The 17,118-nt window shown below is 33.7% G+C and overlaps 1 protein-coding gene across 1 annotated transcript; it reads left to right on the top strand.

Annotated features, from left to right (window-relative positions):
* The first annotated feature begins 928 nt into the window (after positions 1-928).
* ANGPTL5 (angiopoietin like 5) lies at positions 929-16,902 on the top strand. The gene is made up of 8 exons (XM_004427409.2): positions 929-1,074; positions 2,833-2,977; positions 5,559-5,662; positions 6,780-6,873; positions 9,050-9,150; positions 10,824-10,944; positions 13,066-13,251; positions 16,409-16,902. Exons 1-8 carry the CDS (start codon positions 979-981, stop codon positions 16,726-16,728), a joined length of 1,167 nt encoding a protein of 388 aa, XP_004427466.1. The 5' UTR covers positions 929-978; the 3' UTR covers positions 16,729-16,902.
* The last annotated feature ends 216 nt before the right edge of the window (positions 16,903-17,118 follow it).

Raw genomic sequence — 17,118 nt, 5'->3', positions numbered from 1 at the left:
TAGTTTAAGATATTACTTCATTAATTTATATTTGAGTGCCCATTGTATGCCAGTCACTATGCTAGTACCATAAAAACTATGATCTTTGTCCTGTGGTTCTTAGGCTGGTAAAGGAAATAGAGGAAATAATACCTTGAACAGGAAGCAAGACTCAGAAAAGTTTTGCTTTGCCTCTTAATTTTAGGATAGTGAAGACTTACGCATTTTTATATAATGAAGAGAAAGAGCCATTGTATGGGAGAATTTGAAGACTCATCACAGACATTGGTCTATCAACTTTCAGAGAGTGGTAATTTTCAATAAAAATAGTTCCCTTTATGTTCAGAATTTTTAAAGTTTTAGCTATATAGATGAAAAACATACAAATCAGTTAGAGTCCTGGAAATTTGGCATTTATGTGGTTAATATGAGCATCATTGATAGCTAAATTCAGTTAGAAGCATATTTTAAGTCTGAATTATCCACTCTGGATGTCCACATTGGTTAAATTTCTACTTAGCATTTTGTAGAAATAATTCCGATGTAATCCTATTCCCACTCCATCACTCATTTCTACTTTCTTACCATTTTTATGAAAACCAGTTCACAATTATTGAGGTATATCTTACCAAAAGCATTTTTTCCAAGGCCAAAAAAAAAAAAATCTGACTCATAAAAACTAGATGAATTTGTAAATTCCTGCTTTACTTATTTATATATCTATTTATTGCTTTATTCCAAAAGCATGGATTTATAGTGTAGGCATGTAGTAATAAATAAGTGTTTGTATAACTTAAGATGACAGGATCTCTAGAGGCTACCTTGTTTTTCGTATGAAGGGTGTTGCTTCAAACGAGGGTGTGGAAACTACTAAGTATTGGCTTCTGTTTTTGTTGTACAACTTCCAGAAGTTTTTAACTGAAGACTCTACGCACTGTAGTTCTTTTCACAGAGAGCTGACTGATATTTGAAGAAGCTTTTCATTTCTCCAAGAAAAGTATGATGTATCTTTCCCAAGCCTCACTCTTATTCTTAAATATATGTATTTGTATTTGTGGAGAACCTATACAAGCTAACTGTGTACATCATTCCACGGTAAGAATTTCAGAAATATTATTTTAGCTAGGAAAGCATGGTTATATAGTTTTCAAGATATATGTTAGATGTTTGAAAAGATTAATTATGCTACCCAATATAATTTATGGAAAAATTAAAGTGTTATTTAGAAATGCTGAGACAGCGTAAATGATACTACTTTTAAACTTAGGAAACCATAAACTGAGTATTGACTCTTAACACATTTCTTGTGAAAAATTTTTAAAGAAATTGCAGGCCTAGGTTAAAAACTAGCCACAAACTTTCCGGTTAACTTTGATAATTAAATATCTGGTGGGTAATTAAAGAAATTCACTTTGCTTTTTTAAAAAAATATTCTATAAACTTTCATATTTCAAATATAGTCTTGTGAGTGGTTATCTAGGAAATTAGAAATTTTTTTTCAAAACAATGTCAGAATAATAGCTAATATGGTATATGCAATACTATGAGTAGATGGGGATTGGAATTCATTTAAATACATATTTAAATGTTGGCTTATAATTTTTTGATGTTATAAAATGTATTTACCACTGTATCAATACCAAATTCCAAAGTTCAAGCAAGAATAAATTCTAAGAAAGCTACAGAAATATTAATAATTTAATTCCTTAAAATACTACAAATTTAAGAATCTTATTTAGATCTGAAAAAATACAGTTGTAACTTAGGTTTTTGAAAAGATCTAGTATGTCAATTATTATAGGAGTTGAGGGGAAAGAGCAAGAATTTAAGAATAGATCTATGTAACAAAATGTAAGCATCTTTTTGGGGCAAATATCTTTTATAATATGATTAGCTCTTTATCTTTCTCTCAATATCCAGGTCAAAGGAGGACAGAGCTTGCTATTATTTTCTTTTAATAAGGGAGTTATTTAAATCTGTATAACTTCTACCAAAGAATGTTTTAACATTGAAGAAACAAATAGTACCGACAAGAATAGATAACTTTGAAATGACAGCTATAGTTGGCTTCTTAAAATGACATCTGTTGTTGATTTTGCAAAGCAAAATTCCATGGTTTTTTTTTTCTATCACTGATACTTTTCAAATCTTGAATACTTTAGCTTATACAAAAGCAACAATTCTCCTACACATACCCCTCACACTCCAACATGATTCTTAATACCTGGTGAAAGAAAGTCCATTTGGCATGGAAATGTTGTAGGTATCTCAGGGAACCTTCTTAGTCCACATTCAGGGAACTTAAAAATTGCAAGATGGGGCTGGCCCCATGGTGCAGTGGTTAAGTTTGGTGTGCTCTGCTTTGGAGGCCTGGGTTCGTGGGTTCGGATCCCAGGCACAGACCTACACCACTCACCAGCCATGCTGTGGCAGCTACCACGCACAAAATAGAGGAGGATTGGCACAGAAGTTAGCTCAGGGCAAATCTTCCTCAACGACAAGAACAAAATTGTGAGATTCTTGGAAGAAGGTGAAAATGCATGAAAGGTAAAGGTCAAGCCCATAGAGCCATAGTTATGGGCAGCAAACCCTAAATAAATCCTTTTGGAATTTGAGGAAAAAAAGGAGAACAAAATTGAATTAACATATAATTATTATGCTTACCCAAAATCTACCCATAAGGTTTATTTATGGAAGTTTGTACTAACCAATTCATTATGTTTTTTTTCTAGCAATCATCCTTGTTATGTCCTGAAATCTCATCTTTTCACTGTAGTCTTCTTATTTGTTATGTATTAGGTCATATAACATATTTCACATATTCTTTATTATTTTTATTTTTTTTATGTGAAGGATTCTCCAGTAGTTAACATTGTAGAAGATGTGTCTAATGCAAAAGATGAAAGTAAAAGTAATGATACTGTTTATAAGGAAGACTGTGAGGAATTCTGTGATGTTAAAACTAAAATTACACGAGAAGAAAAGCATTTCATGTGTAGTAAGTATTAAAAATAACCGCAATTATAAAGGTATATGATTTATTATTTCTAAGGTAGACATGGAAAAAATACACCTTAGCTTTTGTTTGAGTCTTTTTATATATATCCTGATCATCCTAGGCCAGAGGTCTTATGTGTTTGGCACATACTAGGTGCTTAGTAAATATTTGGTAAATGAATGAGTCCTTCTTCCATATAGCCCTGTGGCTGTGGTATCAACTGACCAGAGGGAAGGGGCAAGCCAGAGGGCACTGGTGGTAGTATTGTATCAATTCACCTGGGCTATTTTCTCACTTTCATCTAAAACACTGGGGAATTTCACTTTATTTTTGAGGAGGAAATTAATTAATATTGAATAACTGTTCCGGTAGGTATAATACAAATTCACAGCTGATTTATGTAGCAAAGCATAAAAAATAAAACGTTTTAAAATCTCAATTTTTGTTAAAACTATTTAGTAACAGTGCAGTAATTTTCATGGTCTATTATATGTATATACGGGGTGGGTTGAAGAAGGGGGATCAGAAATAGAGGAGGTGATAATCTAATCCAGTTCTTATAGGACTGTAATTCCTAGGTGAAAAAGTATAAAAATCTCATTTTATTTTATTTTATTTATTTTTATTTTTTTAATTTTTTGTTTATTGCAGTAACATTGGTTTATAACATTGTAAAAATTTCAGGTGTACATCATTGTACTTCTATTTCTGCATAGATTACATCATGTTCACCACCAAAATACTAATTACAACCCATCACCACACACATGTGCTGAATTATCCCTTTCACCCTCCTCCCTCCCCCCTTCCCCTCTGGTAACCACCAATCCAATCTCTGTCCCTATGTGTTTGTTTATTGTTGTTATTATCTACTACTTAATGAAGGAAATCATATGGTATTTGACCTTCTCCCTCTGACTTATTTCACTTTGCATTTTACCCTCAATGTCCATCCATGTTGTCACAAATGCCTGGATTTCATCGTTTGTTATGGCTGAGTAGTATTCCATTGTGTATATATACCACATCTTCTTTATCCATTCGTCCCTTGATGGGCACTTAGGTTGCTTCCAAGTCTTGGCTATTGTGAATAGCACTGCAATGAACACAGGGGTGCATGTACCTTTACAAATTGGTGTTTTCAAGTTCTTTGGATAAATACCCAACAGTGGAATAGCTGGATCATATGGTAGTTCTATCCTTGATTTTTTGAGGAATCTCCATACTGTTTTCCATAGTGGCTGCACCAGTTTGCACTCCCACCAGCAGTGTATGCGAGTTCCCTTCTCTCCACATCCTCTCCAACACATGTTGTTTCCTGTCTTGTTAATTATAGCCATTCTGACGGGCGTGAGGTGATATCTCATTGTAGTTTTGATTTGCATTTCCCTGATAGTTAGTGATTTTGAACATCTTTTTATGTGTCTGTTGGCCATCTGTATATCTTCTTTGGAGAAATGTCTGTTCAGGTCTTTTGCCCATTTTTTAATTGGGTTGGTAGTTTTTTTGTTGGTGAGATGCATGAAAATCTCATTTTAATGTGCTTAATTCTATATAACACAAGTGTCTCAGGTTTCTGAAACTGAGTGTAGCTTTAAGTCCATTTAGACAAATGTCTAAATCCAGGAAGAATCTAATAGAAAGTGTGAGATTGAAAGTAAAAAAGAGAAATGAGGCTGGGTAAGGTAGATTTTGAAATATCAAGAATTGTTAATGTGATTCTACTGTTAGAGTGAAAGTTTGGAACATGGAAATAAAAAATTTTTAAACAATAATGTATGCAATAATGTGTGATTCCTTTTGTTATAAAGGACATCATCAGTATAATTAGAGAAACTTGTATAAGGTCTGAGAAATATATGGTAGTCAATGTTTATTTCCTGATTTTGATGGTTGTGTTGTAGAGAATGTCTTTGGTGTGAGAAATACACATTAAAATATCCAGGGACATCGTGGCAACATACTCTCAAATGATTTAGGAAAGTTCTTTGTACTGTTTTTGCAACTATTCTATAAGTAAGATTATTTTAAAGTAAACACATTTTTAAAAAGGAAAATGTATAGTAAAAGTTCAATCAGAAACCAACCCACCAAAACTTTTGACTAAAATTTATTATGTGTGTATATGTATGCGTGTTTGCAATTTGTTGATATAAAAAAATAGCTTTAATAGAAAAAATTAAAAATTAACTTGCATGATATGGGATTATTGCCTTTTATTTTCTTATATATTAAGAATTAATAAGTCTTGGTCCTCCAGCTTCTATAATTCTCATCTTATAAAGTGAGAACTGAAGTTCAGAATGTTGTCTTTCAATTATATCAGATTAAATTATTTGGGGGGTAATCTAAATTATTTGGAACTATAGTTTCTTTAAGAAGTGTTGAAACAGTTGTTTTCTTGATTAATCCTGAGTTAAACAAAAAATATGCTAACTATAGTATATGATTCTAAGTATTTAGATAGAGATATTATTGTGTTTACATATTTATCCAAAATCATGTGAAATGCATTATTTTTTACTGTAATTATTTTCTATAACAATATAATATTTAGCAAACACATTTTTTATGATTTAAGGAAATTTGCAAAATTCCATCGTTTCTTACACACGAAGTACCAAAAAACTACTAAGAAATGTGATGGATGAGCAACAAGCTTCCTTGGATTATTTATCTAATCAGGTATGGATTTTTTAGTACTATGTTGTTATTGCACATGTACATTGATATGGTTAGCTAGAGGTACAATCATTTAATTTTTTAATTCATTCATGTCCAGACATCTGTTTAGTGCCTATTACGTTAGAGGCACCATAGTAAGCCTCAGGCAAACAGAAAGCAATAACAAAAAATTGACCTTCACTTAAAGGTTGTATAGTCTAGGGGAGCAGAAAAATGTATTGAAAATGCTGTGAATGCTGTTAGAGTGACACAAAAGAGATATCCAAGATCCAAGATGCAAGAAATTTCCAGATGATAGAGCTCGTGTGCTAAGTCATGAAAGATGAATAAATGTTTCAAAGGTCACAGAGGGTGGGTAAGAAGTGTAGGGCATTCCATTCTGGGGAACTACTTGGAGTTGGTGCTGGGGTGGAATGGCTGGTGAGATTGAGGGTATATAGGGAAAACTGACTTAAAGAAACAGGAACTAAATCATGCCACATCAAGGTGTCACCAAAGTGTCTGAGCAGGGAAATGAAATGATTAAATTGGCAGCTGGTTTGGAGGATGACATGAGGAAGAGCAGAGGGAGGAGGCAGGGAGACCAGAGAGGAAACTACAGGGATGGTTCAGGCAGGATATAAAGAACAGATCTGGGCCGGCCCCGTGGCTTAGCCGTTAAGTGCGCGCGCTCTGCTGCTGACCGCTCGGGTTTGGATCCTGGGCGCGCACGGACGCACCACTTCTCCGGCCATGCTGAGGCCTGAGGCCGCGTCCCACATACAGCAACTAGAAGGATGTGCAGCTATGACATACAACTATGTACTGGGGCTTTGGGGGGAAATAAAACAAAAACAAAACAAAACAAAACAAAAAGAACGGCTCTGCAAGAGCAGTCAAATGCGAAAATGGGCAGATGAAAGCAATGTGCAGGAGGTAAACGGTACTAAATTTAATGATTGCTCTTTAGCTATGCCTTTACTGCTTTGTTAAAGCTGTAAGGGATTCAGTGTAGAAAAATGGGTGTTATATATTTAGAGCTGGATTTACAAGAGGCTTAGAGATATCAGTTATAGAATTCAGCTAAAGGATGTTTGTTCAAATATAAATTTGTTTAATCGTGTGCATGTGTGTTTAGGTTAATGAGCTCATGAATCGAGTTCTCCTTTTGACTACTGAAGTTTTTAGAAAACAGCTGGATCCTTTTCCTCACAGGCCAGTTCAGTCACATGGTGAGAACTTTGGTATTTCACCCTCTTCATACTTGTCTTTTGTTGCTTAAAATTTTCCTGGACAGGTTGGTGCATTTAGAAGTTTTGTTTAAAAAATACAGCTCACTAATATCTAACAGACTGAAGGAGTAAATAATACCTGCCATTAAGCAAATTTCAACCCAGACAATGTGTACTTTACTAAATTGGGAAACTATTCTGACCATTTGAAAGCCATGGCTGTACAGAGATATCCTGAATCTGTTGAAAATAGCATAGTTTTATGTAACTGAATTCTGGGCTCCCCTTTACATTTTATTAATATTTAATCTTCAGTTAGAAGAAAAGAAAGTTTCAGAGTTCCTCCCACCTCTAAAAAGTATTTTTGACATGTTTGAAATGTTTCAAATTGGGACATAAAATTTGAAAAGAAAAAGAAACTTAAGACAGAAATAAACTGAAATTTAGCACTTTTTGTACTAAAATGGAGTATAGCAATTCCTAGACACTTACATTTCTAAGAAAAACGTCCTATAGATCTTATAAATATGAATAAATATCAAAAAGTCCCAGGCACATAAGTATTTTTGAGGGCCTAGTGTATGATCTTTCTTTTTTCCTTACAAAGAGAAGGGAATAAACAGTTACTGAGAATCTCTTATGTGCTGGGTGCTAACACAGGGACATTCACATGTTATTTTATTGTATCTCATTCATTTCCTGTAACCACCCCTAGGTGTGTAGTGTAACATGGTGATTAAGCGTGGACTCTGATGTCAGACTGCTTCCTTCAAATCCCTGATCCATTGTGTCCTTGATATCAGTTTCCTCATTAGGAAACCGATAGTACCTACCTCATACCGTTGTTGTGAGGATTAAATGAGTAAATACAGGAAAAGCTCTTAAATATTGCCTGATAAATAGTGAGACTACATCAGGGTTTGCTATGATGATGATCATCATCAGATGAGGAATATGCAGCCCAGAAAAATCTAAATAATCTGTTCATGCTTATTTGGAGGGTGATGGCAAAGCAGATATTCCAACCCAGATCAGTCCTTCACTGTGAAACTCTATCATATTTCTGAGCCTAAAGTTATTATAAGAATATCTCAGCATTTCGGAACAAAGGCAACAAATCTATGTCTCCTGGAAATGAAGGAGGAAGCAAACAATTTTTTATAGCTAACATTTTGTAGATAACATCTACATATTAACTGTGCGCTAGGCCTGTGCTAAGTGCTTTACATAATGCCTTACTATGTAAATTGTCAGAGTAACACTATGCACTAGACGGTATATTATTGCAGCAATGTTGCACATGAAGAAAAGAGTTTAAGAAACTTAGCTAATGGTTCTTGACTGGTAAGCAGCAGAAGTAGGATTCTAAGCCAGGTCTGCCTCTGCAGTCCCAGGCTTTCATATTTTCCTTTGGGTAATTGACATTGTAAGTGTTGAATTTATTTTATTATACTTATGAAAGATAATACAGAATAAAGTATCTTAGAGTAAAATGTAATATCCATATCCACATAATATGTTTACAATCCCCTGGGAAGTGGGATGCTTTGGAGGGAGTGACTATAGGGTGCTAGAGTTCTAACTATTGTCAACAGAGCAGGCTCTAGCTTCAGTCATAATTTCCTCCTGGTGAAAAAAGTGATTTCCCCCTCCTCTCCCTTTGGCCATTTGTAACAGTGGACCCCAGCACATTAGAGTCTCTGAAGTTTCAAATAGAGCAGTCAAGAATGTGTCAGTAGTAGTCAATCTACTTATTCCTCTGGGTTTTCTCCTCCTCATTCTTATAGGTTTCCTTTACATGTTATGCCCCCAAGATAAGCCTAGATTCCTGAAAGGGCATGATTTATTGGGCAAGAGAATGCATAATTATCGAATATATTAAATAAATGTTGATTCCAAATGTAACTTTTAAACAGTATAGAATACTAATTGCTAACAGTGGTGTTATTAGTGAAGGTTTATTGCAGCATAAATTCTTTAATCCCAGTTCTTCCCTATATTTTCTCCTTATTTCTAAAATTGAGATTATTTTTCATTTCCAAGAAGTTAAAATCATCATATCATTAATGGAAATTATAATAATAACTTCAGATAGCACTGTCAATTCTCTACAGTAAAATGATTGTCTTAATTGTACACTTGAAAATATCCTAAATAACTAATTTTGCTTTTCTAGGTTTAGATTGTACTGATATTAAAGATACTGTTGGCTCTGTCACCAAAACACCAAGTGGTTTATATATTATCTACCCAGAAGGATCTAGTTATCCATTTGAGGTAAAGTTTTCCCTTATTATATGGAAGAGAATAAGCATCTAACCAATACAATTAATGTTAAAAATTTAATTGTTCTAATATTTATTTTTTTCTTGAAAAATTTTAAATAAATTAGTAACAGTTACAGTTTCAAAATTTTGGTGTTCTGGAATTCTTTGCCCAAACCACAAACCAGTAAAAGAACAAGAGATTCTATCATTCACTTTTCTATTGGAGTTCTCATGGTTACACTCTAAAATAAATCCATTTTGTGCAGATCTTATATTATCCTTATAGTAGGCAGAACTATGCAATATAAATACTTAGTTTCTTTAATTAGCTTATGGATATTAGAAAATAATGATGTGCTTTGCCTTGGACCTTACTAAAAATATTTTTTATTTCCCTTCCTATATATGGTTATAATTTCTTTGGCTGACAAATGATTTTATGTGATTACATAAGAAATTAATAATTTAAAAGACCTTTCATTAAAGTGTGAGACAGATTGAGAAGCTAATCCATTCTTAAATTGAATAAAATAAATTACTCTTATGTCTATCCTTAATAGTTCTATACTAGGATTTCTGGAAGAAATTTCTACTAGAAATTGTACATTATCAACAGGATATATATAATATTATTAGGATAATATATTAATATAATAATATTATATATAAAAATCATATATATATAAAATTTTTCTGGGTACTTTTTTGTGCGTAAGAAAGTTTATGATACTGATATCACACCTTATTGACAGTCTTTATTACACAATAAAATATATTTTTTTCTAAGTAGATACTACATTTGTCTTCTTAGAATTACTAACAATATTTTTTGACATCTATTGACAAGATGTCAGAAAATTGGGAATTGGATGGGAAATAATTTTAAAATTACCTAAATTACTTCACCTACAGATTAAAAAATGGGCCTGAACAGATGTAGAAAGGGAAGGCTTCTAATTTTGTGAAGAGTGGGATGCATAATTGCCTCTTTTGTGGGAAAGTTTTGGTTCCCTAACGTCTTCCACACTGCCTTTCTCTGTCTCTGTGTGGGAAGTTTCTGATGGAGAGGATTGCTCTGATTTCCCCCGTATGTCACTTCTGTGGGTCCTCTACAATCGTCCTCTTAGGGGCATCTTACTAGTACCAACAGATGCACCTATCAGCACCTGCTAAGATGGGACAAAGATCATCCCTTTCTGTCTGAAAATTCCAGTCTGAACACAGGCCTTCCAGAGTCTTGGAGAAAAGAGCAATCAAAGACAGGCACACGGGCATATTTAACACTGTTTAAAAAAATCAGTACTTTAATTCAAAGGAAAGGTTAATTTATAAAGAAATACATCATTCTGCCACATCTGATCAGTACTGTTATTCTTCAACTGAAAAATATTTATTGGGTTGAGAAATAAAAGGATAACCATAAAATGTTACAAATACTTTATATATTTTAAAAAATGACTGATATAGGGACTATACTTAGATTAACTACAAGTTTGTTTTATGATAAACTGTATTATTTCTAGAGATTTAAAAAAATCTGAATATATTAATAACATATAATTACATTGAAACCTTCAGTGGAAGTATCTTCTCTTTCTCTAGGCTTAAGGGTGAAGCATGAGTTTTATATCAAAGAATGAAAATAATAGTATGTTATTTTTGTCTTTTCTGGGTCTATTTTAGGTGATGTGTGACATGGATTACAGAGGAGGTGGATGGACTGTGATACAGAAAAGGATTGATGGGATAATTGATTTCCAAAGGTTGTGGTGTGATTATCTGGATGGATTTGGTGACCTTTTAGGTCAAATTTTATTTATTTCTCCTCTATCTTTTCTTCTTCTTTTTGGTATTATACACATAAACTGTGTCTCTATTGGTCAAATTGTTTTAAAAATAGCAAGTCCTTGTGAATATCAGCATATGATTTAAATTACTCTCTTTTCATATGCAAAATTGGTTAAAATAAGTAAATCTTCAGCTGGGATTTGGAAATTTTTATTTTTAGATACCTGTTGAAATGTGATTTGAGTGAAAATTTTAAATCGAGTATTTATTAAGTATCTACTATGCACCTATCAGAGTTCTGGCAAGTGTTCAACAACTATTTGTAGAATGAAAAACTGAAAGGGCAGGGTTATCATGGACCTTCTTAAGATGTATGCTGTGTCTACACAAGCAAATGAAATGGAGAATTTAGGTACAACACCGTACAAATTCAAATTATGTGAACCGGGAGTAGTGTTTTATAAAAATATCAATTAAAATCACTATGTTCAAAATTTGAAAAATGTAAACCTCAGGTGAATTGTGAAATCTGTTTACATTATTGCTAGATGGCAGCATCACTTTTATTGGTGAACAGAAACATCAGTATTTCTGAACACTGTAGAATTTTACATTAGTTGCAACTTATGCAGGTAATTTTGATCATTTTTATGCTGTTATTTTAAGTTACTCTTGTTATAATTAAAATCTTTAACATCCTATAATAATGTTATCCAAGGGTTTAGTAAGTGGTGATGTTAATCCTAGTGCCAAAAACCCTACTACATGCCAGTGATTTTAGAAGGGGCATGAAATGTAATAAAATGTTATGTATAAGGCCAAGTAGCTGCCATGCTATAGAGTGCAGTTAATATACTTGTATTTTCTCAGCATTACCTCTAAATTTCCAGTGAGTGCTTCCTCCTGAATTAAGTCGTCATAGATCCACAGGCTCTGAATTGTCATCTTTCTTACATTGTGCTCATTTTTATGGGGAAATTAGGTAAATTTTGATGAAAAGGTCTTCAGGCAGGTATCCTTCACGTAAACAGACTGCTTTGTACTCGGGGTAATTTTAAAAATAAATTTGGGATTAAGGAAAATACATTGTTAAGTCTTAAATTTGGGGTTAGGATAGAGGGGAAAGATGGCAGGGACACTTCAATTGGAGAGTCACAGACTTTGAGACACTACACAGACCCGTAGGGATCCATCTTACTTCCTGTACTTCTTTCTTACTTCCTGTACCCCCTTTCTTCCTGTACTTGTTCAGGATACTTTTCAGTTCTAAGTGAGGGTATAGCTAAAATGCCTCGGTAAGCCCTGTTAGAGGGACCTTAGTATCTTAGCTATAGTTTTAAGAGTTGGAAAGCTGTCATATTGTCCCCCAACTTTTTGAAGTTTGTTTTGACTAGATCCTCACTTCCTTCAGTAATTTCATGATTCAGGTAGAGGGATATATTTCAGAGCAGGAGTGTACACCTTTAGGCTATGCCACATTGGGTAGGAGGAGGTAGAAAGCCATTGGCTGGAATATGCATGAAAGAAGTATGCAGTCTGAATTAGAGGGGTTAGTAATTCATCCTGGATCTACACTTGTCTTGGAAATATTGACCCTAAACCTGGGAATATTCCAGTGTTGTTACATTACATTTCCATTCATAGATACCTGACAAGCTGTGTTATAACAAAGAAATATTTGTTCAGAAATCATTATTCTCAAAGACAAAAAAAAATTATTTCAACTGAGCATTATCGGGAAATTTATCTCTAAGAGCTGCTTATTTGGAAGTTAAACCTCTTATGTTTACCTCTTATGTTACTTGCCATAATATGTCAATTGGCTTTTTGTTGACATGCCTTAAGGTAAAACTTGACTTTTTACTTAATTAATTTTTAAATGAATTTTTGAATTTAATTTGGAGAGAGAGAAAGAGTCTAGTTATCCCCAGTCTAGTGAAGTAGAAGTGGGAAGTTTTTTTTTTTTTTGGTTAATTAGGAAAACACTGATGATTTGAGCCGGGGCCATCCAATTCCTCAAATGATTTATGTGAGCCATTTCAGAGTTATTGAGACACTAAACAACAGCAAACACTCAATAATAAAGAATTGTTTTAATTTGTATTAAAATGTATTTATAAAAGCATTTTTTTTACAGGTGAATTTTGGCTAGGACTAAAAAAGATTTTTTATATTGTAAATCAGAAAAATACCAGTTTTATGCTGTATGTGGCATTGGAATCTGAAGATGACACATTTGCTTATGCATCATATGATAATTTTTGGCTAGAAGATGAAACAAGCTTTTTTAAAATGCACTTAGGACGGTATTCAGGAAATGCTGGTAAGCTTTTTATTCCTAAAATTATCCAGAACATTTAAATATAACTGACTCAAGTTTAGGTGAAGTTAAAAGTAATGCATTTCTCTTGGTATATGACACATAACTGAAAACAGAATAGATTAGGAATGAGAAAACCAGCCAAGTCTTGAGTTTTGAAACTCTGCTGTGATTATTGCACCATGTCGTGATTTTGCCGTGTTTTTTACTTTTTAAAACAATTTGCCATATGTAATCTCAATTGATTCTTTAGATAGAGAGCCTGTGGGTTAGGCTGGGAAGGTATTATTTACATTTTCATGTACAGAGAGGCTGGCATTTAGAAATCATAGAACATTAGAGCTGATCTCCACTCTTCTCACTTTACAGGTGAAGAGACCTGAAAGATTAACTGACTTGCCCAAGATTCCCAGCTCATCACATCTGAGCCAGGGCAAGAACGCAGGTTGATAGAACAACTAGTTTAGTGTTTTTTCACTATACTTCAGTGCATCTACTCATTTCCAGATAAATTTAATTTGTTAGCACTTCCTGTTAAACTTATATTTTGAAGCTGAAATTTTAAACTTGAGTTAAGAAATACTAAATTTAACTCTCCTGTTGTTGCTCATCGTCGTACTTGTTCATTATGTATATTTAGTGTTAGAAATCCAAAAATGAATGAGATATATTCCCAACTCTTTCACTGATCACAAAATAGAGGGGTAGATAAATAAAACTGAAAACAGGAAACTGATAGAGCTTTGAGGGTTAACAAGAGGGAGAAAATGATTCCAATTAATTACACACAGAAAATCCATGTGGAAAAGTAGTTTTCAACAAGAGGTTAATGTTAGATTCAACCTAAGAAGCTTTTGAAAGCCCTGCAGAATCTGATTCAGTAAATTTGGGCCCAGGTGTTTGCGTTTACAGATGGATGTGTTGGCGTCTTTGTAGTTGAGAACCACTGATCTGTTCTTGAAGGAATGGATAGGCTTTTGGCAAATGAATGTTGGCAAAGAGAGCAGCATGAGTCAAGGCACAAAAGGAGGAAAATTACTAGGCAGGAAGAGTTGTCTGGAGTGGTTGGAATCTGTGACATCTGAGAGGGGTTAGCCTTCGGATATTAGGTGAAAGTGTGAAATCTTTCAAATTTTTATATAAAGGGAAAATTCTAAAGAGTTACAATAATAATTTTTTTTTTTTTGCTGAGGAATATTCTCCCTGAGCTAACATCTGTTGCCAATCTTCTGCTTTTTTATGTGAGCCACTACCATAGCATGGCCACTGACAGACGAGTGGTGTGGTTCCGTGCCCGGAACCGAACCTGGGCTGCCAAAGGGGAGCACCGTGAGCTTTAACCACTAGGCCATCGGGGCTGGCCCTGCAATATATAATTTTGAATGCTTCCTCTCTAAATGAGTAAAGAACTATCTAAATATGCAATATACTATATTAGGAAAAGTTTATGTGGGGTTTCTCTTAAAGACAATTAGGATCTAATTAGAGGATAAAATTTATAATGGCAAAAAGTTTTTTCACCATCCATCAGATTTTGCCTTGCCCTAATTTACACTTTACCAATAAGGTTGTTAAATAACTTTCAACCATTGATCATATAATATAATCAAAATACCGAAAAAGATGTCAATAGAATGTAAAGATAGAAACATAGATTAAACCAGGGGTATAAGTGTGATCACATGTGTGATAGAAGTAGGCCACAAACTTGACTTGGAGCTCAGAACAAAAATAGAAATATGAAACTTGAACATTTGAGCAACACAGTTGTTCCATGAAAAGGACAAATATTCCTGATTCTAAAACTCTGAATTTCTCTTGGTTCTCAGAGAAACTAAGCGCTATATTCTCTACACACTCGCAGGAAACATGGTAGTGAGTTTTAATAGGTTATTTCTTAAAAAATAAACTTATGCATTATATTTAAAAAATAATTTATTAAATATACTCCACTGAGGAGCCAATTTGATGTATGATCCTTCTGATTGTTGGAATTTATCCAGGAAGAGTATCTGTGGAAGGATCATATAATTTAGGCAATTCTCCATAAATGTTCTCTCTCTCATCTGAACTTCTGAAAGGTATTGTACTGTGTCAGTGTTGAAAATATATTTTCCCTGCAAATACTTGCAGTGTGGTCATTTTGTTTTTCATGAAGTGCAGAGTCAGAGGCTCTGGGGGAAAGGCATAGGATAGGCTACCACTGCTAATGAAGTTCTTCAGATTCCTCAAAGACACGTCTCAAGAGATGCCAAACATTTGGAAGCATGATAAAACAAACGTGGGCTTTGAATTCTTCAAAGATTTTACATACCTTCACTTTTAGTTAGCATTTCCAACGTATGCAAAGTTTACCTATAGGTAAAATCTAGGTACAATTGGACTAATTAGAATCTTGTATTTATATAGTTTTATAAAACAAGACATGCCTCCTACCCCTGCCACTTAGTTAACTGGGTTTCCTTGGCCAAAATAATCTTTGAAAGTTATTGTGAATATCAGGGATACTGTACATACAATGTGCAATGTAAGCCCTTTAAAATTGTGTTGTTTTAACTACTATCCAATCAGTCCATTTGTCACATGGAAAGCCATGAAGAAAAGGCACACCTCAGTAGTGTACCTAATTTTTTCTTGAGGACACTGGGCATTTTATATAAACTTAGTGGCCCCTAAACAAAACCAAACAACTTTTGCAGTTACGAATCTAAGTTTTTTAGAAGCAGAAGTTTCACATTTGTCCATACTTCTCTATCTAAAGTGTTGTAAAATGGTAGTGGTGTGAAAACCTATTATGTGCAAATTATTTTCTTTTCCTAAATTACCAATCATCACATTGCTCTTCCTTGAAGTATGACAGGTCTATATACCACCATTTTTGGCCTGAATTATCTGATTCTGTTTACACAGCCAAACTTTCATTTGGATTGTGATTTTATATCAAATATCCACTTAAAGATCCCTATCATGTTGAGGAATTCATCACCAGATTTTGGCATATTGCAATCTGGAGGGGAGATTTTAATATGATACCTAGTAGAAAATAATTTAAATCTTATTTCTAGATGCAATACTTTTGCATAATAGGCTGGTGAAGGTCAATTAAAATTACAAAAAATGCCTTTAAATTTAGTCATTTAAAAAATTTTATTTTATCCAGGTGATGCATTCCGGGGCTTCAGAACAGAAGATAATCAAAATGCAATGCCTTTCAGCACATCAGATGTTGATAATGATGGATGTCGCCCTGCATGCCTGATCAATGGTCAGTCTGTGAAGAGCTGCAGTCACCTCAATAATAACACTGGCTGGTGGTTCAACAAATGTGGTCTAGCAAATCTGAATGGCATCCATCACTACCCCGGCAGATTGCTTGCAACCGGAATTCAATGGGGCACGTGGACCAAAAACAACACACCTGTCAAGATTAAATCTGTTTCAATGAAAATTAGAAGAACTTACAATCCTTATTTTAAGTAATCTTATTTTAAATTCTAATTCACATTCCACAGTTATTTTTGATAATATATAAGATTTTACATAGTTCCTCTTTTTACTGAGTGTTTCAAACATATTAGCCAAAATTTAACTATAGATGACATCTAGGTGTTAAGAGTTTAATTAGAAATCTTTAATTTCGTAGAGTTTTATAAAAAAAAACATGGCTCAATGTATGCTTTTAATACTAACTCTGTTACCAATATGTAATAAAATTTGTTTTAAGTGAATTACAACTTGTCTTCCTGGAGTCTGTTGACCTTTTAGAGGATTTTCCCTTTTCTTTAAAGCATTAAACCATAGTATTTGGGGTGTATTGGAAATATTCAAGAGAGCGTTATACTTATTTCTATATTCATTCTAAATGGTTAA

The sequence above is a fragment of the Ceratotherium simum genome, chromosome 7, assembly GCF_057802395.1.
Source record: "Ceratotherium simum simum isolate JZ-2026a chromosome 7, ASM5780239v1, whole genome shotgun sequence".
NCBI classification, from domain to species: domain Eukaryota; kingdom Metazoa; phylum Chordata; class Mammalia; order Perissodactyla; family Rhinocerotidae; genus Ceratotherium; species Ceratotherium simum.
Note: the sequence above shows the minus strand (reverse complement) of the source record. Positions and strands in the feature narration are given on the sequence as shown.

Bases quoted from the DNA above. Each gene is read 5' to 3' on its own strand.
- ANGPTL5 (XM_004427409.2), top strand. From the start codon at position 979: ATGATGTATCTTTCCCAAGCCTCACTCTTATTCTTAAATATATGTATT. The intron at 9,151-10,823 runs GTAAAGTTTTCC...GGTCTATTTTAG, and splicing joins GATCTAGTTATCCATTTGAG to GTGATGTGTGACATGGATTA. The intron at 10,945-13,065 runs GTCAAATTTTAT...TTTTTTTTACAG, and splicing joins TGGATTTGGTGACCTTTTAG to GTGAATTTTGGCTAGGACTA.